This window comes from Sitodiplosis mosellana, unplaced genomic scaffold, assembly GCF_009176505.1.
Source record: "Sitodiplosis mosellana isolate CC-2019 unplaced genomic scaffold, AAFC_SMos_1.0 Smas_scaffold_1, whole genome shotgun sequence".
NCBI lineage: Eukaryota > Metazoa > Arthropoda > Insecta > Diptera > Cecidomyiidae > Sitodiplosis > Sitodiplosis mosellana.
Window position 1 is genome coordinate 16,880,163 of NW_022595244.1, and position 24,767 is coordinate 16,904,929.

General features: G+C 36.8%; 3 protein-coding genes across 5 annotated transcripts in view; 1 reads left to right on the forward strand and 2 right to left on the reverse strand.

Moving 5' to 3' along the window:
- The window catches only part of LOC129574295 (cuticlin-4), a 33,641-nt gene extending 12,115 nt beyond the window's left edge, over nucleotides 1-21,526 (forward strand). Inside the window, exons 1-6 of one of the 3 annotated variants that reach the window (XM_055456229.1) lie at nucleotides 11,354-11,564; nucleotides 13,511-13,682; nucleotides 17,794-18,285; nucleotides 18,445-18,606; nucleotides 18,676-19,117; nucleotides 19,202-21,526. In XM_055456229.1, coding sequence (XP_055312204.1) covers nucleotides 13,623-13,682; nucleotides 17,794-18,285; nucleotides 18,445-18,606; nucleotides 18,676-19,117; nucleotides 19,202-19,833 — 1,788 coding nt within the window. In that variant the 5' untranslated portion in view covers nucleotides 11,354-11,564; nucleotides 13,511-13,622 and the 3' untranslated portion in view covers nucleotides 19,834-21,526. Of the gene's footprint in view, nucleotides 1-11,353; nucleotides 11,565-13,510; nucleotides 13,683-17,793; nucleotides 18,286-18,444; nucleotides 18,607-18,675; nucleotides 19,118-19,201 lie in introns of those variants that run through there. The other 2 variants (XM_055456327.1, XM_055456136.1) reach the window with 2 other exon arrangements.
- The window catches only part of LOC129575250 (protein canopy 4), a 381,491-nt gene that overhangs the window by 24,880 nt on the left and 331,844 nt on the right, over nucleotides 1-24,767 (reverse strand). The window lies entirely within an intron of this gene.
- Nucleotides 21,621-24,743, reverse strand: LOC129574885 (membrane-associated tyrosine- and threonine-specific cdc2-inhibitory kinase). The gene is made up of 6 exons (XM_055457515.1): nucleotides 24,113-24,743; nucleotides 23,365-24,036; nucleotides 23,084-23,282; nucleotides 22,803-22,948; nucleotides 22,364-22,737; nucleotides 21,621-22,296 (listed from the first exon to the last, which is right to left on the reverse strand). The coding sequence occupies exons 1-6, from the start codon at nucleotides 24,176-24,178 to the stop codon at nucleotides 22,197-22,199; spliced, it is 1,557 nt and encodes a 518-aa protein (XP_055313490.1). The 5' UTR covers nucleotides 24,179-24,743; the 3' UTR covers nucleotides 21,621-22,196.

The following is a 24,767-nucleotide window of genomic DNA, read 5'->3' on the forward strand; positions in this document are numbered from 1 at the left end:
ATAAATTCCAAACAAATGACTTCATTCAAATTAAAAATGAGAAAATTTCATTGCCATTTAGATCCGTGAATGAGATAACCGTCTATGATTTGTACGAAAATAAATACCATTAATTCAGCAATAGATTGGGCGCATGCAAGTTGTTGAATTGCTCGCTGATATGTATCTTTCAACTCAGTTAGTAAGAGATGATTGGGAAGAGAAAAAAAAACAAAACATCGGTTAGCAAAGCAATTTCTTTGCTCAGTTGCTGGAAAGAAATTTTTTGATTTGACAACATCGTGCAAAAACCATTCGAAAACTCAGCAGCGATATTTCGACTATTTTTCCATTCGATAATTGGAAATTTGGGAAGCATTACAGAAATTACCGGGAAAATGATACATCAAATAATTTTCTTCCAAATGTAAAATAATCGCTTTTCATTGCGCGCTCACGTGAAGAATCTGATGAAATTGTTTTTGTTTGTTGAATTTTGCCCAAAAACGTTTATCCACCCAAAAGCAACAACCAATTACGGCATTACCGATCAAACGTAGAGTTTTGCTTTATTGAGAAATTACAGCGAAACGACATTGATTTGCCTGCGGTGACACATCGCTCAAGACGTTTCAAGTTCAATATCAGCCGTTGTTTTCAGTTTGCAGGTTAATTAAAGTAAATAAATGAAATTATACCGTATCACAATGCTAAACGTAGAATGAATGGATGGAGCAAAAAAGAGGAGAATCGAGTGAATACAGCGAGAATGTGTGCAAATAAAAAAAAAGTAAATCCGAAAGACCACTTAAAATTCTTACGTTCATTTCGGCGCTAGTCTGTTTGTTTTTTACGGGTCGTGAATACCGAGCGTACTTGATCTGTGATCCAACGAATTGAATTGAAGCGTTTGCACGTTTTTCTTTCTTCATCGTGTTGTTGTTGATTTTTCTTTGATTTCGTTTTTGGCAGAAGGTAGAAGGCAGAATTGCCGACACTGGCTAGGTCACTTTTACGGACGGCAAATCGCATTGCCAGTCACCACGCACAACACCACATGTACTCCAACGAACAGTGTACCAGTGCAGTACACCAAAGTAAAACTTTCTCTTCTCGTGCACAGATTCATGTGCCGTTTGATCAGACTCAGTGTGGCAAGTACGGAACGGATTTGTCGTGTTTATTTTCTTCATTTCTTGTAGTTCATTTTTCTCCCCATTCGTTTCGTTTGGCATGTCTTTTGCCCAATATTTCGACGTTCAACACCGTGTACGGTGTTCATAACATAGTAAATCATTATCTTTATTACCCATGAATCGCGCTGCCAATGGCCAATCCGTTCATCAAATATGTATGAAACCGATGGCACAAAATGAACAGAGAAATCATAATATACATTTTTCCTTTCTTTCTTTCAACGAATGTTCTCAACGAAATGGTTGAACTTGCCGCGATCAAGACCGATCACAGGGCGAAATTAGCGAAATTTTTATGTTGCACGACGAATTCAAATTTTTTGAGCTAAAATTTTTTTCGGACAAGTTTAGCACTTGCCAGCCATATACGAAATATACCATAAAACCTATTGGTGTAATTTTTGGGCATCTCCATTGCATGTGTAAAAAGCATTTGGTGTCGTAGACATCAGGCGGATGTATCGATTTCACATCATAAATGAAATGCTAAGGGGCTAATGGTGGTGAAGCGGATTGGTATTTTTATGCTTTTACTCAACTTTACCTCGTTACACTCATTGCAAGCGAAAAGAAAAAATAAAATAAAATAAAATTTCGCTTTCTTCCATGAAACAGCCGAAGTCCCAAATGGAACGTACTTTGTATAACAAGCCAAAAAAATGCCTTTCTTCGATGTACCGCACAACATGACGCGATTTGGTAATCAACTTTTTTGTATCTCTCTCTGCATCTCTGTGCCGCTTGATTCATTCCTTCGCTGACGTAGCAGCATCCCATTGCAAGTCATGCCACCAATGAATGGCAGATCTCTCACCATGATGCAAAACCGATGAGAATATGGGTCACGATTTTGCGTGGTTTATTTTTAGAACAGATTGCATTCGCGTGCGCTGCGCGCTTCTTTGAAAGGAAATGTTTCTTTTTCCTTCTCCTCAAGTGCCTTCTTTCTTCTGTTTCTTCAAAGCGAACAATTTTTTTCGAACTGTTCAAGTGAGTTAATGGACTTTTGCATCGACAGTCATTTGGTCAGCAGGTTTTGTCATAAACTCTTTAACTCCTTCTCTAAAGAATCGACTTGAGTGGAAGAAGAAGAAGAAAACAAATCCAATTTGAAACAATGCACGCATTTTTCAAGTTAAAGCATTCATTGTTAGCATTCTGATGATGGTGCCTATTTAAGGGATCCGTATTTCTTCCAGATTCCCAAAAGAAAATCCAAATCCAGTGTTAATTGATGTCAGCGAATTATTAAACAATGATTGTGGCGAGAGAGATTGAGAGAGAGAGAGAGAGAGAGAGAAATAGACGGCAGTTTCTGCCTTTGTGATCGGAATTCAAGCTGAGAATGGCAATTAATTTCCATTGATATGTTTTAATTGTTACCAAAACCTACTTAACGTGTGCGTACTCGGATGTATCAACGAAAACAGAGAATTCTATTGCTTATTTTGCTTCTTTTCATCAACATTGTGCTGGCTGCTGATTATTTCCATTGCAAATGCATTTGCTCGCACATTTTTCTTGGCAGTTTTTCACTGGAAATTCTCATAATGAATCCATAGACAAACGGATTAATTTGGGCTGTGAACCGTGTTTGAAAGGCAGAAATGCGTCATTTTCCCTCATCGTCGTCGTTGCCGTCGTTGCTGTTGTTGTTTTTTTCCTCTCTTTCCATTTTCAATTCGAATGTCATTCACTGAAATTTATGAGTGCGAAATAATTAGAAAACAACAAAGTAAATGATGCTGATGTTTTGAGGGCAGTAAGTTTTTCATGCGAATCGAAAGACAAAAATTAGAATGCAACAGCGTTTAAATTAAATTAGGATCGAGCATGATTGTGTGACCGCGAATTCAATTAAACTGAATATAAACTGTGGCAAAACAAAAGACACACCATTTGTTCCATCCAACTCTCTCAATCTTCCACAGAAAGTGGATTGATACATTTAAGTGCATCGCTTATTTCGTTTTACCGTACACGTCTCATTCATTCATTCTATCTCTTTCTGCATTTCAATTTTGTTCATGGAATGCGAAAAACATTAAGCCTTAACATAATGAATCGTCTATGAAAATCTCGGCAAATGAATTTCATGTCGCAAAGTATTCCAATCAAGCCATTGTTAAGATTCTTCGAATAGTTGAATACAATGCGCAGGGAAAAAAGAATCATAGAAAATGAATTGATGCAGATGAAATAGGCAAGAGAACACAATGAGGCATAGATAGATTCGCTCACAAGAAAGTCACGACTTGAATAGCAGCGATCGCACGCGTTCGCATATCGATATCACTTTCAATGGACTCTCGACGATGGTGTGGCTTTGTCGGTTCAGCTCGTGCGGCATTGAAAACTGCCATGAATCCGGACATGTACAGTTAATATGTGCTTTGATTTGAACAAACAAATCTAGAGTCTGTGATCTCCACCATGAACGACTTCCATCATCCAACATTCACAATTGACTTTCGATTTTTTTCTTTTCCTCCTCTAATTTTTATTTGCCATCTCCATTTTGATCTTCATTCGCTTTTATACACCAATAGAAATTTCATATCACTTGAACTCCATCATGGCAGGCACATTGTTTTACACAATTGTTATCTGCACGTTATTCATTTGACTTTAATTCAATAGACCACTTTTATTGTTGCTCACTTTTCCGATCATCACGATTGGATACGTGCAACAATCAGCGAACAGATTAAGCAAAAGCCGAACAATTGACGAGTTCATTGCTTCTTTTGAGATGTTTTACCAAAGAATGAAGTTATGTAATTAAAGTTGAGCCCAAGTACGATGCCCCACGAATTTTTGTTGTTGAAATCTCGCAAAAATTGGCGATGAAAACATTTTTGGAATATTTTGTGCAAAAATAATTATATGATGATGGGTTCGATCATTGACACTTGACTTGAATCCAAATATTTTGAATTGAGATATTTTTCTTAATTTTTGCTTGGGAAAATAGCCACTGGATCAACTCTTGAAAATGTAGACTGATCTTCGATTTCAAGACCGCCATGTGCTCGAATCACAATCAAATCTCGTTAATCAAGCTATATTTATATCGCATCAAAACAGAAAAAGATAACGGTAGAGTTCATTGTGAGTATGGCGTTAAACGGGCGCACGAAGCCATAGATGTAAGCGTAGATTAGCATTGCGAAAAGCGAAGTGCGACTTTGAACCGGTTTTCGAACTTGGCAATGCAATGAAATGGTATAATTTAATGGCAAACAAGGTAATGTCAGTCAAGTTTAAGATCAGCGCTATGGATTCGCAATCGAGCAAATCGAGTGAGTGCAATTCCAAAATCAATACGGACGGTTAAATCGTTTAATTTGTTTTCCATTCAAACCATACCAACTGAAGCCAAATCAATCGAAGCGAAAGTTTTCAAATTGATTTTTGTTGTTGAACATTTGCTGTTGTTGTTTGGGTTATTTTTTTTATTTCGCTGATCGCGTTTCTGTTCGTTGAGTTTTTTTTGCGTTATTAGAATTGCCCATATAAATCGAGCATTGAATGGGCTTCAAATAATATGAAACTTTCTCCGATGCAAACATCAAATGCATCGAACGCATTCGAAGAAAAGAAAAGGGAGTAATCATATCGGTTGTAGATATTCTGGTTGCTGTTTTTCGAAACACTAAGCGGTCAGCGAAAACATTTCTCCTGCGGTTTAATGGCAAACAGATGGTAGTTGATACACTGTCACTTATTTCTGCTCGAATTTCATTGTGGTAACGGTTTATATTGTGCAAGGTATTGCATGCATCCTGTTTTATGATCCATTGTTGTTGCCATTATTCTGCTCAGTGGTTTTGTTTCCCTTTTATTTTTCAATTTCCATTTTATAAAGGGAATTTCGGTTTTGGTTGGTTGCTTCAATTTTGGATCACCATCCAAAAAGATGCATGTAAAATTGGCAAACGGGCAACATGCATATTTCGGAACCATGAGAGAACAATGCGTGCAAAACATCGATCACGAACATAAATAACGTCGTTCTCATTTTCGCTGTTGAACAGAACAAGAAGAAGTAGCAAAAAAAATGACAACGTTCTTGGGAAGATCTTCTTGTATTTAAATCAAGCGGAATGTGGAAAAACGTAAAATAAAATTGTCGTGTCGCAGCCATTATCAATGGACAGAGATCACTGTAGACATACCAAAAAATGTTTTAGGTCAATCTCAAGTAATTGGATCCTGAGAATATCAGATCGAAAGAAGAGGAAAAAACAACAGAAATTTATTTTAATTGCTCGATTACATTAGAAACTTCAATTTCCGGCAATAAAGCCCCAAGCAATCGAGTGTGGATCAGAACATGCGATGCGGCGGGAGGAGCATCACTTGGCCACTTCTACTGTAAATGTCTAATTTTTTTTCATTGGCCACATAAAAAAAATGGTAATCACACGAGTTTGTTGCGTAATTGTTTGATGCGCTTACGACATTTCAGCATTTTACATACGCTTTGTACATCAAGACCTACATTTCGTGTTACCAAAAAAAAAAACGAACCAAACAATGCCACTTCTGTTCGTTAGTTGTGCGTTTTTTTTTCGTGAGTCACCATGATCTTCTTTCTTATTTGTATTCGTTTCGGTTCGGTTCTAGAAAGAAAAAACAAAAAACATGAAAATACACAACATGAACACGAAAGACAATGATGCACGTGCTCCTTGCGTTCAGTGAGCGTCGGAGAGCGCACGACGTAACACACATAAACAACGTAGCAAAAGAATAAATTGTTAGCAGTTGCACAATTGACGAAAAAAAAACCCAAACGAAGAGAGAGAGGGAATAAAGTGCTAGACCTTGTTTTCGGTCGTTCAGTTTATTTGGAGCACAGTAACAATGATCTGTATGATGAAACAATCGCACTTATCGCCGTCGACTGAGATGTAAATCTCTTCGGCTCTCATACTATTCGGAAAATGCACACAAACACACACACACACGTGTTGTTTTTTCGTTCATTCTCAATCAGTTGCATTCTTTTGCGCTGATTAAAAAAAAAATGCTTCTGTTTTTTCCATTTCGAAGAATCGTCGTTCGGCAACGATCGAGACGAAGTTTTATTAGCTCATGCGTGTCTACGTGTGTCTCCACATACGAGCTTCGGCTGAATGTATTACGTATTTTCCACTCCAATAACAACTGCATGGAGAAAGCAAAAAAAAATCACAAATCATATACGGCCTTTCCGTGAAGCAAAACAATAAATTCATCAAAACGGCAGCCAATCTTCATGTTCTTGATGTTCTGTCTGATGTTCTCTATACCCCATTTCATTTCCCTTGCACGGCAATGCAGCCAAAACATACACACGCACATCACTCGCTCAATTGAAACGTAAATTTTACTCTAAAAATAGCTAGATTAAAATAAATTTTAATCAGAAAATATTTTTAATCTTTTCCGGAACTATTGAGAAAATCGAGCTACTGTCTCGATTTATGATAATAACGTTATGATTACAGGAATTAATTAAATCGTCGATTATGAAATGATTGTTATGAGTCACGATCAGGTTGAATGTAATTAAATGGAAGAGAGGCATTGAATCTAAAACGATAATGACGCTTGCAGTTCATCGTGTGCTAAGTGCATCAAACTTTGAACCTTGCGATTGATCTCCGAAACATTTTAACATGATTCAAATTCCAATCAACAAAATGTGTAATTCAAAAACACTTTCATCGGCGCATGGCATTTCAGCATTCGACGTTTGATCTGATTTTTCAACGCAATTGTAGTCGCGATAATGAGTCGCACAGTTAATTTTGGTTAGACATGTTTTCGTCGGAATTCCTGCTCATCATTTGTTCCGAAGGTGGTTTTATAAGCATTTCACCCAAACGCATCACCCGAAAAGTAAAATTTATTCATTGAGTTGAGCCGTTGTTGTTTTCTTTTTCGATTATCTGCTCGAATTTTGCCATTCGGCTTTTGTGTCGGTTCGTAAACATTGTTTTTCCCTTAATTTTTCAATTGTACAACTCGCTACTAAGATATTGTTTAGATATATTTTTTTTCGGTAGCAATGGCAGAGCGGCCATAGCGGCAACAAAGCAAAATGATGAAATCAAAAGATGCAATTTCTCACCAAAACAAAAGCAAACACACGTCACTTGAACTTTTGTTGTCGTTCGCCAAAAATGAAAAGAAAAGCAAATTAAAACGTAATCGTATTGTTGTTGCTGGAGCAATCAAATTTTGTTTTCGTGCGTGCGATGAAAAATTGACTCGTTACCACAATTGAAATGGAAAGTTTGTTTAGAAAAAAAAATACAGTCATTTAAAATAGATGAAATGTTTTGTGTCTTTGCCTTTTTTTCGTCGGTAGTTGTGAATAAGTGAGAAAAAAGTGTCACCCGTTCATAAATGCGATCGGTACTCTTTTTTTTCTCAGTTGAAAATAAAGACATCAACTTTCTCGAGCAGACAAATAATAAAGATTCCATTCATAACTCTTTTTCTTTTGGCGATGAGGCGCGCCGTCGATTTCCTGCAATTCGACCGATTCAAATAATTTGATCTGTCATCTTTTTCCGTTTTGGACACTTTCATTGATGACAAATCGCTTTATAATGGATCATTCGCATTATTACATGTGCACGAATTGAAGCAAAAATTTAACCGTTTTTTCCCATAACAATTCGAAGTATTTATCGTTATAAACAGCCGCTATTTCACGCTCTAACCTGCGAAAAACGACTTAGGTATTCTTTGCATGGTGATGTCATCAGATGATCAATTTAAATAATTTCACTTTAATTACTGCTTTCCTTTCATGCACTTCCTATTTGCAAAAATTGTCATTTCAAGATGTGACATTTTCGCTATTCGAATCGAGCAACTTGAATTGCCTTCTGAAAGAAGACTTCGATCGCCTTTTCATATGCAAATATTAAATCGAAGAGAAACCATATCTCTCATTCACTTTATTCTAAAAGCCTCTCTTCTTCAGCTATCGTGTCACAAAAATGAAAAGAAATAGTTAGTTTTGTTGGCCATCATTCAAAGTGAAGAAAATATGTCGGTAGTGTTTGTTTTGATATTTTCTTCTGCTTTTGCTTTGACAATCACATTTCTTGGCTTTGAAATTCTTCGAGCACATTTAAAAAGCAATACTGATTGATTGGCTACTTTCTTCTATATATCTTCTACCGAATGACCATCGGAATTTTGTGTAGTGTTTGTTCGGATCGACACAGATCAAACCATTGCCATCTAAAATGAAAGTGTTGTGACTGTTTAAAAATTCTTTTGATTGAATATAATCGACCGTATAAACAAATACAACATTTCTCGTCTTTTTATTCAGAAAAAAAGGTGAGAGAATTTTTTTCCAAAATTTCGACTCTCAAAACATTTAACTCTTGTTTTCATTTCAATAGATAAAGACTTGTTTATTGTTGTTTTTTCTCGAAGCCATTTCTATAGATTAAAAAAACCCAATGTGAAAAAATGTCGAGTGTATCATTCTTTTTGTAAACAAATCGGTAGAAAATTGAAAGCATTTTGTTTTCGAGATTAATCACTTTGGGAATTCTTTCTAATTGGTCGTGTGTGTGTGTGTTTAGGAAGCTCTCACACAATGGTGTCTTGATTCAAAATTCAGGTTAAGTATGAACGTGTTTTGACTTTTGCATCACGGTAATTGCATTCGGTCGCTTCCTACGTGCTTTGGAATGTTCAATGGAAAAAAAATACACACATCATTAGCATCAACAAGCGTTCACGTTTGTTTCTAATTTGTCAGTATTAATGTAAATATGACGGAGAAAAACAAATCAAAGTTGTTGAACAAGTGAAATGAAAGGCGTGTGCATTGGCATGAAATGTCCAAAAATCTAATTTCAATGGCATCACTCATTGGCTAACATGTAAAAAAAATATTTGAAAAACCACTCAATACCATGTTGTTACACGTGTAAATTAAACTTAATTCTTTTCTTGTGTTTGTACATCTTGGATTTTGTTTGAATAATCTCGACGGTACAAAGCAAATGACCTAACAAAAAAAAGCGAAATCTACTGGAAATTTTACATGTGCACGCATTACGCGTTTCTTTCCATCAAATTGTTCTTTTTGTTGTAAACATCAGATCTGTGCTCGGTATTTGAATGGAAGCGGCTTTGTTTTTACCCGAACTGCATTCGGTTCTATGAGCTCATTCGACATAACAATACACGAAACAAAGCGAATTGTAAAGACATTGTCGTCACTTTTGATCCAAACACTTTCACTGAATTTTTTTGTTTTGCCAAAAAAAAAAAAACAAAAAAACAGCCAAGCATTTTAAATAAAGCCTACGACGAATTAAACGATTTTAATTGTTAGATAAAGCAAAAGCTATGACCCGAAATGAAGTTTTCATTTAATTGATAGTGAAAAGCAAAACATTTTACAAGCAATTATGCTGATGGTGATGAGACGTGTGCGCGTTCGCGCGCTCGTGAATGGTGAAAAGGTCTCCCCAAATGAAATGAGATTTGAAATGACTACAATTTGCGCCTCAACAGCACACTAAAATTGCCGTCGAAATAAGGCATAATTACCCGGAGAAAAGAGTTGAAACACGAGCGCAATGGAAAGAGAGAGAGAGAGAGAGAGAGAGAGAGAGAGAAAACGGAGTGTGATATGATGATAGGGGCGATTAAATGGCAATGTTTGCAATTCATCATTGCGAGGAGGATAGAGATTCACACACAGAGAGAGAGATCATCTCACTCGATTCATCGCAGATTATCAACATTACGCGCGAATAATGCAGCTGATCACTATAATTATTGTTAATAACAGGTCTATATCAAGTCATTAGACCTGTTCTCACATTGTTTGTAATGACAGGCACTTGAGGACTTAACAGAGCAATTGAATAAAAAAAATATCCATCTTAAAAATCTCTTGAGTTTGAGCGATTTTTAATGATTGAAACGTTGTTTAGATGTAGCTCCGGTCGTGTCGACTCGGCAAATATTGGTATTTTCATTAAATCAAATACCATATCAACACCTCACAAATGACACAAACATCACAACGATTTCTGGGTACCGCTAACATAAACGAAAATAATAAACGCAAATAGAAAAGCCCAAATGCAAACAAAACCGAACTGAAGACAAACAACAGCGCATCGATCAAGAACATTGGTACGCTGTGTGTATACACCAAGTACAGACCATGAGCTTCTTCTTGTGCAAAGCTGAATGGTTCTGTATCAGTGTATCAGTAGGTTATTGGAACACCATTCATATTTTACCGCATATATGCACGCCATAAACATTACGTTTACGCCAGGTTTCTGCTACTTTTTCTCTCGTCGTCTTCTTCGTTGCTGTTGTCTTCATCGTGTTTTCTTCGGTCTTCTCTTTTCGTGCGTTTCGCCCGCGGTTTCTCAACTCATAGCTCGATACACTCGACGTCTTCTTCGTAGCACGTTCTTTGTTGTAATTAGTGCTGGTGATATGCGAGTGCGTGTATGCTATAAGTTGTTGGAACGAACCAACTCAGAAAATGGATAAAACATAAATTGCGCTGCAACAAAATATGACCGAATACGCAGCGGAAGAAGCAAAATTCTTTGTATTTTTCTTAATTAGAAAATTGCAAGTAAAAGCATCATAATATTGGGAGTGGTGCGTGTGTCATCCTATAAATCGATTTGCATTCAAAGAAATTTCGATGTTGGACAACTTGCGGTTCAAGTGGTAGATGTTTCATTGCGAAAACTGGAATTTCTTATATCGAAACTTGTATATCATTTTATTCATCATTTCAAATGCGAACCGTTTTCATGAGTGGATTTTTCTACGCATCTGTTTCGGTGATTGTCATTAAGATTGAAGAGATATGTTTGACAATGTTAAAAAATAAAATGAAATAAAAATTGTTTACGTGTATTTCGATGACTCTCTCGTTCACATACGTGATAGTGTGCCAATGCGGTGTAAATTTTAACCCGTTATAGAAACGCCATTCTTTCGCATTGTTTTCTCTTCTCTTTCGTTGTACCTGAATATTTTGGTGTGTGCGCTACGGTGCGCGCGCTCTTGTGTGCTCGCCCCAATGCAACCTTTCACACATTTCACCGGCGCGCTCGGCATAGGCAGCAAGTGAGTCCTCAATTGGTCAGCCGAATCAGTTCGCTACTGATGTTCGACGCTTGATGTGCTCCAGCTTTTTGAGAGAATCATTCGAAATTTTTGTGATATCGATTTCGGTTAAGTTTTTGTACGTTGTTGTGAACAAAACCCGCTTGTCTGTGTGAATTCAGCAGTTAATCAAGCATGATCTTAGTGCAAAAAGAAGACGTAGGGAAACAAATATTCTAATGTTATTGCGGGGAATAAAGTGAAACTGATCATGTGAGTGAATTTAAATAATGTGGCTCGAGCGAACGGAATAAACTTCAGAATTATAATATGTTCATATTTTTTGTTTGCGTCTTCGTGATTGTTTTTTTTCTTTCTTCTTCTTATTCATCTTTCTCTTTGCAACGCAAGCACTTTAATGGAATAAATTAAATCTCAGTGCGGCGAACAGAAAATATAATAGAAAGAGAAAAAAAATAATACTGGTTTTTGTGATTTGAAATGTCAGTCTGAATTTAATGAAAGCATTGATACATTTGTTCAGCCCATTTGTGCGATTCTCGTGGTCATGCTCATTTAATCAATAAGCGTGCGAAACCATTTTTTTGCCTTCTCTTCATCTCTGTTTTTTGCTATTTCATTTCAATCGTCTTGGCATTTGTTTGGTGAAATCAATGCTAGTGAGTTCCGTGCTGGAGTTTCAGCAGAAACGCATGAAGCAATTGTCGGAATCTAAAATACATGTTTTCTTGTTAGTGTTGTTGAGCAAAATATGATTTTGTGACTAAATGTGCGTGCGGATGTTTCTGTCGTTTTCAATTTATATTCCATCGATTAAGAATTGCAGAGAAGAAGAAAAAGAAAAAACACACACACCAAAACAAAAACACGCATCTCCAGCCTGAATTCTTAACAAATTGCAAGCAGCTAATTTTCCATTAATATTTAATTGTTGATCGCGAGCAGAATGAGTTATTATTAGCAACTGCCTTCTTCATGCCATTGAACTTGTAATTGAGTGAGCATCGTGGATGTGATGATGATGAAAAAAAAAGTTTCTAATTTCCGAGTAGTTTGAATCATTTAAGCGCTTGGAAAGCGGCTGAGACTTTTCCGCTGCGTTGTGGGTGTTATACACCGATTGAAAGTAGATTTATTAAACACACTGCTGAATGATTTCGCTTCATTGATGCAAGTAATCTAGCTCGCTGTCGCTGAACCTATGCGAAAGCCGCCACCGCACCAACACATACACACATTTTTACAACGAAATGAAATCGACTTCGAGCGAAATACGAGAGCTGCAAACAATGGCTCATTTTCAGCCGTTAAATATTGTTTGTTTTATTTTTCGCTGATTTCAATTACTTCTGGTTCAATTTATTTTCTTTCCCATCGAATTGAACTTAAGACAAACAATGTGCACTGTATGTATGGTGTGGCGGTGAAATGAACCATTTTGCCACATATTATCAATTTTATCTCGTTCAAATAAATACCGTCGATGCCAATGCCATTGATATCTATCTCCATATGTCCGTTGTCTAGTTTGCATAAGCGTATTCAATTTCAACCAGTCTACATAGCGGTTATAACTGTTTCCAAATTCAAATTGATTTAAATTCGTTATCACATCGAACCATCGAACAAGATGGAAAAAGACAAAGATGCACGTTTTTGGTTGAACGAAAGAAAATAAGATCGATTTCTAGTCGATCATACAACCGTTGTCCGAACTGTATTCCATGTGACAGCGTCTTAATGTTTCATTATGCCATTTCCTCTTGAAGTGACACACTTTTCTCTCTCTCTCTCTCTCTCTCTCTCTCTCTTTATCTCGTCAATTTGGTTACTTTCTGAATCACATAAATTCTAATGCGCGATCATAGCAAACCATTTCCTAACTTTTATCGCTAGATTCCGACGCGCATGGAAATCGAATACAATGAAAATAGTAGATTTGTTTGTATTTGTTTACCAAGTGGTCTTGATTAGTTGTGAATTAAATAATGAAAGATGGGAATGAATAATTCACGACTGTGGAAAGAGACACACAAACACAAAATGACCATTGACTATTTGAAGATTGAGGTCCATCAATGAATGAATGTGTGAGAGAGACGTCCAAAGCAATCAATCATTAGCTTCGAGTCATAAAACTTTTTTTTTTCACTAAAATAAAATTATAAATTTGTTATTTCATTCTTCTTTATTTGCAGTTCGAGCAGAGGTTAAACTCAACTCCGACGGATTTTGTTCTTCGTACCCTCTCTCTTGCCGAGACTTGAGTTTCCTAAGAATTAGACGATACCTTCAACAATATACATCAAAATGGTTTGCCGCTCGCGATATTTCATCGCGTCCATATTCATCACATTATGTGTTTTAAAGGTAAGTACCGATAATAATCAAATGAGTTTCGTAAGTTCCTTAATTTGCAACGCATCCGTTCCACCCAAAATCGCAATTCGACACAAACAAACGTCGACACAAGCAAAAGGGAAGTACACATGGCACGATGAAAAAGGAAGAACACAAATGACCAACAAAATGTTAAAAAATAAACAGCAAATGTCGTTCGTGCATTGAGCAGTAAGAATTTTACCGTTATCCGAAACCTGAATAGTGAAAGTTATTGTGGTGAACAGCTACAAGGAAAATCATTCAAGCAACCGCCAGTGCCGACAACAGCAACAAACACACACACACACTGCATAACAATTTATGCATTGCCGAATGGTTCTTTTGAATGCGTGCACGGTGGTCGTCTCTATCACATGCTCAGTTGCCTTCACAAAAAACATCGTGTCGCTGTTACGATTCTTTTTCGACAAAATTTACTCTTTATTTTTGGGTCACACCATACTCAACACAAAAGAAAGCGATCATTACGAAAATGCTCATTTCGGTACACACGGTTCTGCCTGGTGTGTATGTGTGTTTGTGCAGTTTTTTTCCTTCGAAAATGTGAATAAAAGTGAAAATAATAGCGGGAATTCTGGGTGCGCAAAGCCATACAACAAACATTTTATGGCTTTTGAATAATTTTACGCAGGCCTTCTTTTTCAAACCATGCATGATTATTAGCGTCTGATCACCACCGTAATCGGATCACAAACAAGGCAAAGCGAACCAAGGAAAACATAAAAAAATGAGAAAGAAAAAAAGATATGGTTCTTCGGAGAAAAAAACAAGCGTTCAATCGAACCGATTGATATGCGAAAAAACCTTGTGAATAGAAAGAAGCGCTAAAAGTATGCTTAGCCTCCCGATCGAAAAGTGAGTGTCTTCTTTCGTCGAACTCTTCTAGTATGCAAATTAGCGAACTAGCTCTTTGTTTCTTTGTGTGTGAAGTGAATGTTCGAAAAGCGCTTATCTATGTTTTTATTTTTAGTCGCCGAGCACATCAGTTCTGTTTCCATTCTAAGGATTGTGTGAAGGCTAATTGTTTAAACAGAACCGACGCGCTTCTGCAGACAATTGATTCATTGTTTCACTTCAGCCGAAATAGAAAAGCACACTGAACTGTTTAGTCTAGTTTTTTTCCCTCGCCAAAGAAACAAAAAAAAAAACAATCACTTTCGCTAAACGTGGAGAAAATGGTTTTTCGGTGTGGACGCCGTCTTTTTCCCACTCACACTAGCATTTCGAATAGACACTTAATCAGATTTGACCCATAAAATAACCTAACAAATTATACGTGTTACCAACAAGTCATGACAATCATCATGCTTTTGTGCAATTACGTGTGCGAATTTTAAGTACATGACGCCGGCATACAGCGAATGCATGGCAATTTATCAGTTCGTCATTTCATTCGTTTCACCGATATGATCCACAGCAGTTGCTCGCTGCTCACGACGGCCCGATCATGTGGGCACAGTATATGAGTCAGTAGTCTGCCGTTTGCATTATTTTTCATTCTGTTTCACTTTGTTCAGTTAATTTTCGATTTCAAATACAATTCCTATTCATAAGTCACTTAATATCCGGTTTGCATTTCGTCAACTGTCTTTTTTGCATCATGATTTTTGCGTTTGTGTGTGTGTGTGTGTGTGTATGTGCGCGCGCGATCATTTCTGCCACACAATTGGAAAATACAGTTATCATAAGTGAACTAATAATATTATTTGTTCTGTGTGTTTTGTATTCGTGATGGCATATAATTAGGCGAAAGTTGAATGCGGTTAACCACAGTCATTTAGGCTTATGATACATATATAAAATATATTTGCAATTGTCTTTATTTTCTTTCCAGCGGAATGAATATATGTATTTTGTGTGGATTCGAAAACAATTACCCGCTCGGAAAACTACTCCTTTATCGCCTTTACGATAAATTTCACCATAAAAACCGAACTTCATTTTCGAATGTCTCATGCTCATTTTCCCGACGTACACTTATTTCTTTTTTCTTTAGTTTTAACAATTTGATATCGTGATGTGAAATCCAATTTACATGGGCGAATGCATGAAAGAACTTTGCGAGAAAACAAACTAAATCGTGCAATTCGTTTTGTTCGCTGATTCGCGTTCATTTTCATTGTCGATATATATTTTGACATGGAGTTGTTAGCTTCTTGCTCTCTTTATCGAATCGCCCGAACCGAATTTAATTAAAACGGTCAACATATCAAAAATCATTTTTTCCTGATATCTACAACAAAGCAAAAAAAATTCTGCTTGTTGTTATGAAAAGTGTTTACTTTTCCTTTAGCTGAAAGCAGCCGTGTCTGTCTATCCGTTTCTGCCCTGTAATTTATTTGTCGCTTTCCGCGCACCTTCGCTGAGAAAACCAGCTCTCCGAGATGAAAACGTTGCGATCCGTTCTTAATTGATAATGATACGGACGCTGCCATAAAGTGAACTACTTTTTTGCCGTTTCGACGACGATGATGATGATAATGACAACGAGAGATGCCAGTCTAGTGTGCGCAAGAGGTGTTGTGCAGCGCATTTATTTTTCGCCGAGCTTTCTTTTACTCCAGCAAAATACATACATGGTAACTGGAATGTTTTTTTTATCTTCGTTTCGTGTGTGTGTGTGTATACTCAAAAACGCACTGCAATTTCAATGCCAATTGCACGGAGGGAAAAGAAACGCAACATACCGCACTATGTTTGTGCAGATGAGATTCAAAAAGAAACCGGTTCCATAGCATACCAGCGATATTTTAGCTTTGAATGTTGATTTGTCTGTATTTATCATTTCCAGCACAAGAATCACATCATCTACCCGTGATATGTGTAACAAGTGTGCGCTCGGTTTACCTGACGTTGTCTCTAATCGCAATGCAGAAAGTAGGTTTGAAAAAGTCTGCTTTTTTGTTTCTCTCTCTCTCTCTCTCTCTCTCTCTCTCTCTCTGTCTCTCTCTCTCTCTTGCTCTTTTTTTTGTAATTCAAATGACTCGATACTATGCGATGCTAAGCATTTTATCGTCACCTGAAATGTTTCCAGCTGAAAAAGAATTCATTCTATGATGCTGCCGTAAGGTGCAACGAATCCAATTGCTTTTTCCTTTTTCTGATTGCTTGGTTTACTGAAGAAAGAAAAAAAACGTTTTAACGGCATCGACCGTACGAAATTTGCACATCATTTGCATCTCGACCCGAATCGAACATAAATGGCAAGCATTTCACTATTCTTATTGATTTTAAAATTGTCTATTGATTTGAATGAAATGGAAAAACGGTCAAATTGATTTAACGGAAAAAGTAAAACGAATCGAGCAGCTAATTCAATCGTAGCAAAAAAACATAAAATCAAATACCTCTACCATACTGTATCGCATCGAAGAAGGAAAAAAAAAGAAGAAGGAGAAAAAACACATGCCTTTTGTACGTGTGCAGTTTTTTTTCAAGCTTCACTTGATGATATGCGATTTCATGTATTAATCATGGTGGATAAACATGCATCGTTACTAAAACACTGAACACACTAAAAACAAAAACAAATATCCAAGATAATGAAAGAAATGATCGAAACCAACAGCTTTACGGAAAAAAACACACACACACATCGTGTAGCGTGTATGAAGAAAAGAAAAAGCAATCTTCAACAACCTGGATGATAGACTTATAAAAAAAAACTGTGCCAGTAGATCGATCGAGCATGTGTGTGCATACAAGCAAATTACTTTAAGATTTCGCTTGGCTTGTGTAGCGCGAAGACTTGGGCGAACGTATGAACGAACGAACGAACGAATGGAAAAAACGAGGCACGGAGAAAAAAATTATGCGCTCAGAGGAATGTTAGAATATCGTAGCAAAACTCGTATATGGACCAGTCGTGAATTGGTCTATTTTTCTGATGGCACTGAATTCTTTATTGATTCAGCGCTTCAGTTTTAGCATTAATTTATCTTGCTCACTGTGCATTTGCTCCATATATCTGGCTTGCTTGATTGATATATATATATATATCTACGGCTTGGAGGATGGATGATCAATGTGTTTATGGAAATTTGTTTGCTAATGTTTGTTCTCGTTTCATTTTGCACAGAATGTTAACAGTGACGCTCCAATAATTGATTCATCGGCATTACCGCTAGAGCACAGATCTGTGTATGGTCCACCAGCGCTTCAATCACCAATTTATGGAGCACCACCTCAAATACCGGAGCATCAAGTAGCACAAAACGAAGTGCCCGACGAACAATGGCCACTCGGTGCACAGTCCAACGACAGTCCACAGATTAAAAATTTGCAAGTGCAATGCGAAAAAACGCACATGCGTGTCAATATCGAATTCGATCGGCCCTTCTACGGTATGATCTTTTCGAAGGGATACTACAGCGACGGTCATTGTGTTCACATGAAACCGGGCAGCGGACATTTGAGCGCAACTTTTGAAATCTTTTTGAACAGTTGCGGTATGAGCAGTTCAGCCAATCACAATGCTCAACAATTCGGTGCACCAACCCCATCGGGTAGCTACGTTGAAAACACCATTATCATTCAATACGATCCATACGTACAAGAAGTTTGGGATCAGGTGAGTTTCATCGCATTTTATCTTCGCACTTTCTTAGAATGGTACATTCAATTTGCCACGAACCATTAAACACAATTCTATTTGATAAACTGTAATTTTGTATGATGATTATTGATTAATGTAATGTAATATCGTTCATTGCTTGTTCGCTAAATATAGGCACGTAAATTGCGGTGTACCTGGTACGATTTCTATGAGAAACAAGTGGCTTTTCGACCATTCCAAGTCGATATGATGCACGCTGTCACGGCCAATTTCTTGGGCGATAACCTGCAATGCTGGATGCAAATTCAAGTTGGCAAAGGTCCATGGGCTTCCGAGGTGTGTTTGTGATTGATTTTACTCGGATAATTTTAATAAAACAACATTCATCTTTCTATCATTATACAGGTTTCTGGAATAGTGAAGATCGGTCAAACAATGACAATGGTTTTGGCTATTAAAGACGATGAAAACAAATTCGATATGCTGGTACGAAACTGTGTTGCTCACGATGGTAAACGTGCTCCAATCCAATTGGTCGATCAAAATGGTTGCGTCACCCGGCCAAAGATCATGAGCAAATTCCAAAAGATCAAAAACTTTGGACCATCCGCATCGGTTGTGTCATTTGCATACTTCCAAGCCTTCAAATTCCCAGACTCGATGAATGTGCACTTCCAATGTGTAATCCAAGTGTGCCGATACAACTGTCCCGAGCCAAAATGCGCTCCATCGATCGGCGGTGAATTCGGATTGGCTGGCTTGAGCTCCGAATACGGTTTACCATCATCCGAATATGGATTGCCACCAGCCGCATACCCAGATCCAAGACATCCAGCTGATGCTTCAGGTAAAAATATTTCAAATCATTAGCGCATTTGGATCTTGTTTGAGAAATACTAATGTGGTTCTTTTATTCATTTTCACTAAATAGGCGCTTACTCAGAGAACCAACAAGACGTAGTACCACCACCACAAGCACAATCAACCTCTGAAAATATCAACAAAATCGATACACCGCCAGCCCAAAGCAAACGAGACGAAGTCCATTTACCACCTCCACCTCCACCAGGCCACTCGGGCTCATACAGCACTGTTAAACGAAAGGACGACCTAGACGCTGAGGCTAACGGTAATTTGGCTACAATTGGCGGACGACCACGATCAGTTGAAGGATTGGATGATTTGCGCGGTGCACGAAGACGTCGTGAAACAATGGAAATCACTGTTAAGCCCAGAGTATACAAACGTGCTGCACAAGAAATGACCGATGTCAATACTAGTCGTGTGATTCAAGTGGTCGCTCCGGGCGACGTTAACTTTGCTCTGAACAACAACAATGCAGCTAGCAACGATACGGTTGTGGTGCAAGCGCGAACAGTGGACGCTGAAACGATATGTATGTCAGTGCCAAGTTTCGTTGGCGGTTTAGTTATGTTACTTTTAGTATTAGCAATTGCTTCATTAGTAGCCGCATTTTTGTTTGTGCGCGTACGGCATTTCGACCGAAAAGGTGTTACAATCCCACGACATGGATTCATCAATGAATTCATGAAAGTCAATTAAATTACTAAAAACCGAACAGAAAACAAGTGAAAAAAAAGTTAGGACAATTTTTGAACGATTCGATTGACAAAGAGGATGCAGATAATCGGAATAAAAGGATAAAATGATTAAAATGAACGGAATCTACTAAGTGACCCTGAAAATGTGTTTGAAACACTCGCTATGACACTGCTTCAGCGTTACCTCATCCAAAAAAAAAACGAAAACTTTATTCTTGGTCTGTCAATTCAATACAGATCAATATGCATAACTTCATAATTCTATTTTCTAAGTGATCTTATGATTAGTTATTTATTCTTACCAAACGAAAACTTCACATTTTCATTCAATTATTTTCGCAAAAGCAGTTGATTCCATCCCTTTGGAAAACAGCTACAGTTCGGAAAATAGTTGCAATGAATTTGGTTGAAGGCACGCTTTTAGCCGGGCACCGGGCAAAATGAACTATGCGCTTCATCACGTTCATGAAGACAACTCCTTCAGTTGAATGTAAATTCGATTGAAATTGTTTCCATGTTCAAAATGAATGGTAGAGAAATGTTGCCCATTTCCGGTGTAACCCAATCACCATTTCGTTCATTCTAACTGAACATCACACAATTTCCACTTTGCTATTCTCTTTAATTCTCTTTCTACCCTCTGCATATCTCTATCGATTCTGTCCAATTTTATTTATTTATTTACAACTCTATTTATTATTTCTATTTATTTCTTCTCTAAAGACTATCTTTTCTTTAAATAAAAAAAAACAGAACAAAAAATTGAAAAACGACCGTTCCAAAGTAAGTTTTGAGTAAAAACAAACCGCTCGTGGGTGTACACGCGCGCACAACAGCAAACAAACGGAAATGCGATCACTTTTGCAAAAAGAAAAAAAAACTAGAGCAAATGTAGCTTTTGTACTAATGCAAACTACGGCCTGAATCAAAGAAGTGGTTAAGTTATTAAGTAATAAACGACACAAACATAAATGCAATAAATATCAGAGAGTCTGTCCAAAATCAATTAGAATGACATTTTATTGGCTAGAAAAGTGTATCAGTTAGATAAGTTTGATTGAAGAACAACAACAAAATCGCCTTGAAATCAAAATTTTGTTACTTTTTGTTTTAGTTTACAATTCTTTATTGTATTACTTAATTAAATCGAATGCTTCGTAATTGTTTTTTTTTGTCTATGTGCCGCACAATTGCTTTCAAATACACTTTTCTAACATGTCAATAAGATTATTTTATCAATCAATATGAAGAGGAAAAAAAGTGGTCGAAAAAAAAAAACTCTGAAGCCACGAGATAGTAATTTCGATTTAAAGAAAACTTAAAGATAAAAAGAAACGCGAATGCAACACACAATTCCAACATTAAAATCTTCTTCCAGCAAATGAGCTGATTTTAAAAGCACTCACCTTTCAAGTCACTCAGTTGTAAGGTCAATAAAAGGAAGAAAATTGAAAGACAGAGAACAGTTTTACTTAATGAGAGCGCCTATCTCCATTTATCAAGTGAAGAGAAAAAAAAAACGAATGAAATATGTAAATATATCGACGAAACAAAACAATTAAATAAAAACTAAAAAAAAAACATTTATTGATTCGATGTAATGTTAACGTTAAATTTATTATTAAAAATAGAAAGTATAAAAATAAAGAAAAATCACACATTGATAAAACCAAAAACGATTGCATTTTATTTTATTCTTTTGTTGACAGCCATTAAAATCCTTGCCTCAGACAATGTTCTCTTCGAAAAATAAAAATGCACCTCTGCATATGAGTGAAAACACACCTGTTTTGTTTAGTTTCAGATCAATTTGTTTTTTTTTTTTATTTTATGTTTCTTTATATAAATGGTAAATTTTCTTCCGAATGTTATCACAAAATGAATTGAACAAAATTGTATAAAAAATATCAAAAAAAAAGTATAAAGGGATTTAAATCCAGTTTTTTCTTTCTGTACATGAAACCATCATTTAAAACGTCCTCTGTTTTTACTCCTCTTTCTACCGTACGCTTACAATGAATTTCAATAGATTAGAATTGGACAACACATTCTGTCGTATTAAATACAATGCGTGTCGATAACATATATATAAACTAAGTCTAACTCAATCCATTCCACCATTGCGAGTGAGAGATCGAATGAGTTGTGTTTGATTTGATTTTGTTTTCTTGATTTGGGATAAGGTACTGGTTAGTCCATCGACGAGATTAGATTTGTGCGTGTTTTGGTGGGTTATGAAATTAGAAACGATACATTTCGATCGCCTAGGTTCATTACTCTCTAGAATTAATTCTTCTGAAGTTTCCTGATTCAATGGGTTTTTTTTCTTTTTAAATTTTCAGTTTTATTTGTTTGTTTTGCGTATCAGTCTGAATCGTCCGAGCATTCGAACAATTTCTTTCGTTTGAGTGGTGACACTCCGTTTACAATTGAACTACCGTGATGACTGTCACTATCGTCGAACCTATTGAATAAAGTCGCCAATTTAATATCAAAGTTCAACATTGCACAAATATCTAGAAAATACTTACACCAAACTAGTTCGAGAGATTTCTCCGATGATGCGGCTTCGTCGAAAACTGCCCTGGGAATTGTAATGATTTAATGGTGTTGAATTAACAATAAGTGATTCGGGCGGCTTTCCATGTGATCTGTTGATGCTTCGATTACTTGGAGATTCTTCGAAATCAATCTCCGAATCGTCTAATCGTAAGAAAGAGTCGTCGGACGTGGGTTGAATGGCAATTGTTGGTGCGGTTGGTGTTGATGTCAGCGCAATGTTATGCGGCTGGTTCGGTCTTTTGAGATGCTTCAGTTTGAAAAAGGAGAACAGCGACACAAAGAAATTCACTATGTACATCTTCAGTGCATGCAATCGGCCCATTAAATTCCGTGAAATTTTTTTCTGAAATGATGGAATCACTCGAAATGAGAATTGAATTTTGCGATTGATCAAACGTAAATACTCACGACTCTGACAAAGGGTTTCATCCAGCGACGACGATGCAGAATTTTCTTAATTTGCGGTACCGCCAACAATGCGTCAACGTTTGGTCTTTGTTCTGGTCTCGGGTGCATCATAGATTTGATGACATTTTGTAGATCAGGAGATAAATCTATTTGAAAGAAACGAACAAAATTGTTGAAAAAAGGTTCGAGTAAATCATTTTTTAAAACCGAAAAATCGGCAGAAAAATTCCAAATTTCATTCAAATTTCAGAATATAGTGAAAGTGACATAAAAAGGCTTACGTGGTAGAAAATGGTCAGGCAAAATTCCGCTTCGCAATGTGTGCCATAAGTAACCATTTTTCGGCAGTTCTAATTTGGAGGCGAGCTCAAGGATTGTAATGCCGAGACTAAAGATATCCGCTGCTTTTGTAAAACTATGTTGAAGTGTTTCGGGTGCAATGTATCTGCAATCACCTTCCGATGAATTTCCCAAATTTGGCTAAAATTACAAACGGAAACATTTCTCAATGTTATGAAACTGGATGGATTGACCCAAAGAAAAGAAAACAATTGTAACTCACCCCACGTAGGTCAGCAACTAAGCCAAAGTCACCAAGTTTGCATACATTATCTTCGCTAATCATAATATTTTCCAGTTTGATATCCAAATGAATGAGATTTTGATCGTGCAGAGCCTTCAAGGCCAACAACAAATCCACCAGAATGTTCCACACTTCTTTTTCGCTGAGCAAACCATTTGTTTGCATAACGTACGTTTCCAAATTGCATTTACACAGTTCCAGCTGCATATACAATAGATCGTTTTGTTCCCAGGCTTTGTGCAGTGTGATACAGTTATCGTGCTCACTGAATTGTTCGTATCGCCGAACCTCTTCGATGCGTTCTTGTCGCGAAGTTTCACCGCGAAACAATTGAAGTGACTTTTTTACCGCATACAATTGGCCATCTTCTTTGCTACGCACTTTGAACACTTCACCAAACGAACCGACACCAAGACGATCGATCACCTCAAAACATTGCTCAAAATATGACTCCCGTAAATTTGATCGATACACGGAACTTGTCAACGACAACGAATCACTAGATAGCGAATTGTTGGCGGTGTTATTTTGTCGGAATGAAATTGCATGTGGTGCGGAATGATTTAAACTGCGATTGTAAATTGAGTCATTTTGCTTTTGGTTGAGTTTTGGTGGTCGTTTCCGTGATCGCAATCCGTCATTTTGTGTTCTCTGTTGACAATTTGGTGTGAAAAAAAAAAACGTTAAGATAAAATTTCGAATATTTGATGTTCTTTCTTGGACTTACCTGCTTAAATGCTCTTTGATCCCCGTACTCTAGCTCAGGTAGCGGCAGTAAATTTTTCGTTGACATCCTTCTATCGTTCGACGTTGTTTGTGTGTGTGTGTGTGTGTGGATTTGTGTGTATTTGATAAAAAAATATTTACAGAAACGTTTTTTAAAACTTGTTTGTTTAATTCTATCTAATCATAAGTATTATCATGATTTGAGGTTATGTTTTCGGTTATTGCCTACGACTCTCACTCTCTCTCTCTCTCCCTTTACGATATATTTGTTCTTTTCGGATGTTTTCTTTTTAGAAATTTGGTTCACATTCTAAGTATATTTTGGCAAAGTCAAACTTTAAATGTTCTTTATGTTTCCGCGTGAATAAATTTTGATTTAGCTCGAGCAATTATTTAAATGCAAAATTACTGTCGCAACAATTGCAGACATTATAAACTAATGGAAAAAACAATAAATAACAAAGCGATGAACGCAGTGTAGCTGCAGTTGTACAACTGTTTTCCTTTCTTTTGATTTGAAAATGTCAGTCGCGTCACTTTCACATCTACTGTTTGAATGTAATGACGTTTTAACGATAATTTTCAAGTTCGTTCGTGTTAAATATGCGTCGCAAATTCGTGTATGTGTGTTTTGTATGTTGTCGGCCCTGACAGTT